Source organism: Cyprinodon variegatus, unplaced genomic scaffold (assembly GCF_000732505.1).
Source record: "Cyprinodon variegatus isolate N-32 unplaced genomic scaffold, C_variegatus-1.0 Scaffold1632, whole genome shotgun sequence".
NCBI classification, from domain to species: Eukaryota; Metazoa; Chordata; class Actinopteri; order Cyprinodontiformes; family Cyprinodontidae; genus Cyprinodon; species Cyprinodon variegatus.
This window is the reverse complement of record NW_015152085.1, coordinates 193-1,636: the sequence shown is the minus strand read 5'-3', so window position 1 is coordinate 1,636 and position 1,444 is coordinate 193. Positions and strand designations below refer to the sequence as shown.

Sequence of the window (1,444 nt, the reverse complement as noted above, 5' to 3'; positions counted from 1 at the left end):
TCTTCTTGAGAGCTTCTGATCAATAATTGTTACCTTGCAAGCAAGATAAACTGAATTAGCAAACTTTGTTAAATTAGATCTTCCAGGAGCCTGCAGATACAGTACTGTACGTTTGGCTTCAATAGAGAAATTTTTCAGACCAATGAAATGCAGGGACGGGTTTGACCTCCATGCGTCAATCAGAGGCGGAAGGCAGAAGCAAAACAAACATCGCTGCACCGGTGTCAACTTAAAAAAGCCTCTATTTCTATTTGAAAAAACAGTAACAGTGGGTAGCACTGCTGCCTTGCAGTGAGAAGGTTGTGGCATCGATTCCCGGCCTGAGGTCTATCTGCATGGAGTTTGCCTGAGCGTGCATGGGTACTCCGGCTTCCTCCCACAAAACATGACTAGGTGTGAGTGTTGTTTGTCCTGTTCGTCTCTGTGTTGTCCTGTGATGGACTGGACACCTGTGCAGGGTGGACCCTGCCTCTTGCCCATGGACAGTCGGAGATAGGCACCAGAACCCCTCACGACCCCCATTTGGGATAAAGCATGTCAGAAAATGGATGGATGGAGTAAAATTAAGTTTTTTTTGTGGATGGGAAGATTTTTTTGCATTCCTCCTGACTAGATTTGTTAAGATATGAAACAAATCAATCTACTATTGCTGCTTCTAATTGGCTAAAATGCTGACATGGGAGCCAGGTAGGGTTGGGAATTGATAAGATTCACTAATCGATTCTGTGAAACGATTCGATTACTTACCGATTCTCTAATCGATACTGTTTAATAAAAAAAGCATTACTGTACAAAAAACTCATCTCCCCCTGATTGAAATAAACAAGCGTTACCTTTCTTTGGCTCCCTGAACTACGGAGCAACTTCGTAGCATGTTTTTGTTGCATCCATTCAATAGCTAGAATCATGTAAGAATTCCAGCTACCAGTAGTTCTTATTAAACAGGTGATCCATGAAGGAATGGACCAACGAGAAAGACACACTCCCTTAATAACCCTAAAGAGAGGTAGGAAATGGGTTTATTTCCAGAAATGGCATCTGATTTACTAGGAACCACATTAAGCGCAGCCAGTGATAGAAAACTAGCTTTCCATGTTGGTTGTAACTTTAGCTTCTGTCCAGAAGCATCAAAAACAAGGCACTCTTTAAAATGTATACCATGTTGTGTGCGCAGGTGTTTCTGCATGGATGTGTTGCCTCCCGCGGATGTAATTGCCACTTTGAAATGATTGCAAAGCGCCTTGTTGCCATCTTTCTCTTCCTTAAAATGAAGCCAAACTTTCGATCGGTTTACCCCGATGGGACGCCATTTTTTTGTTTTGCTTTTCTAGACTTATGCCTGGTCATGTTTTATTTGCTTACTGAATGTCCTGTGCGTAATTTGCTGCCCAGAGCGGCTCTGGTGCTGCCTGGAACCGTAAAGAGAATCGTTAAGCGAGCTGCC

The 1,444-nt window shown here is 43.0% G+C and overlaps 1 protein-coding gene across 1 annotated transcript in view; it reads right to left on the bottom strand.

Moving 5' to 3' along the window:
- Positions 1–522, bottom strand: part of LOC107104157 (butyrophilin-like protein 9) — a 4,448-nt gene extending 3,926 nt beyond the window's left edge. The window contains exon 1 of the mRNA XM_015404086.1: positions 450–522. Within this exon, the coding sequence (XP_015259572.1) occupies positions 450–522 (73 nt within the window). The remainder of the gene's footprint in view (positions 1–449) is intronic.
- Positions 523–1,444: the final 922 nt, after the last annotated feature.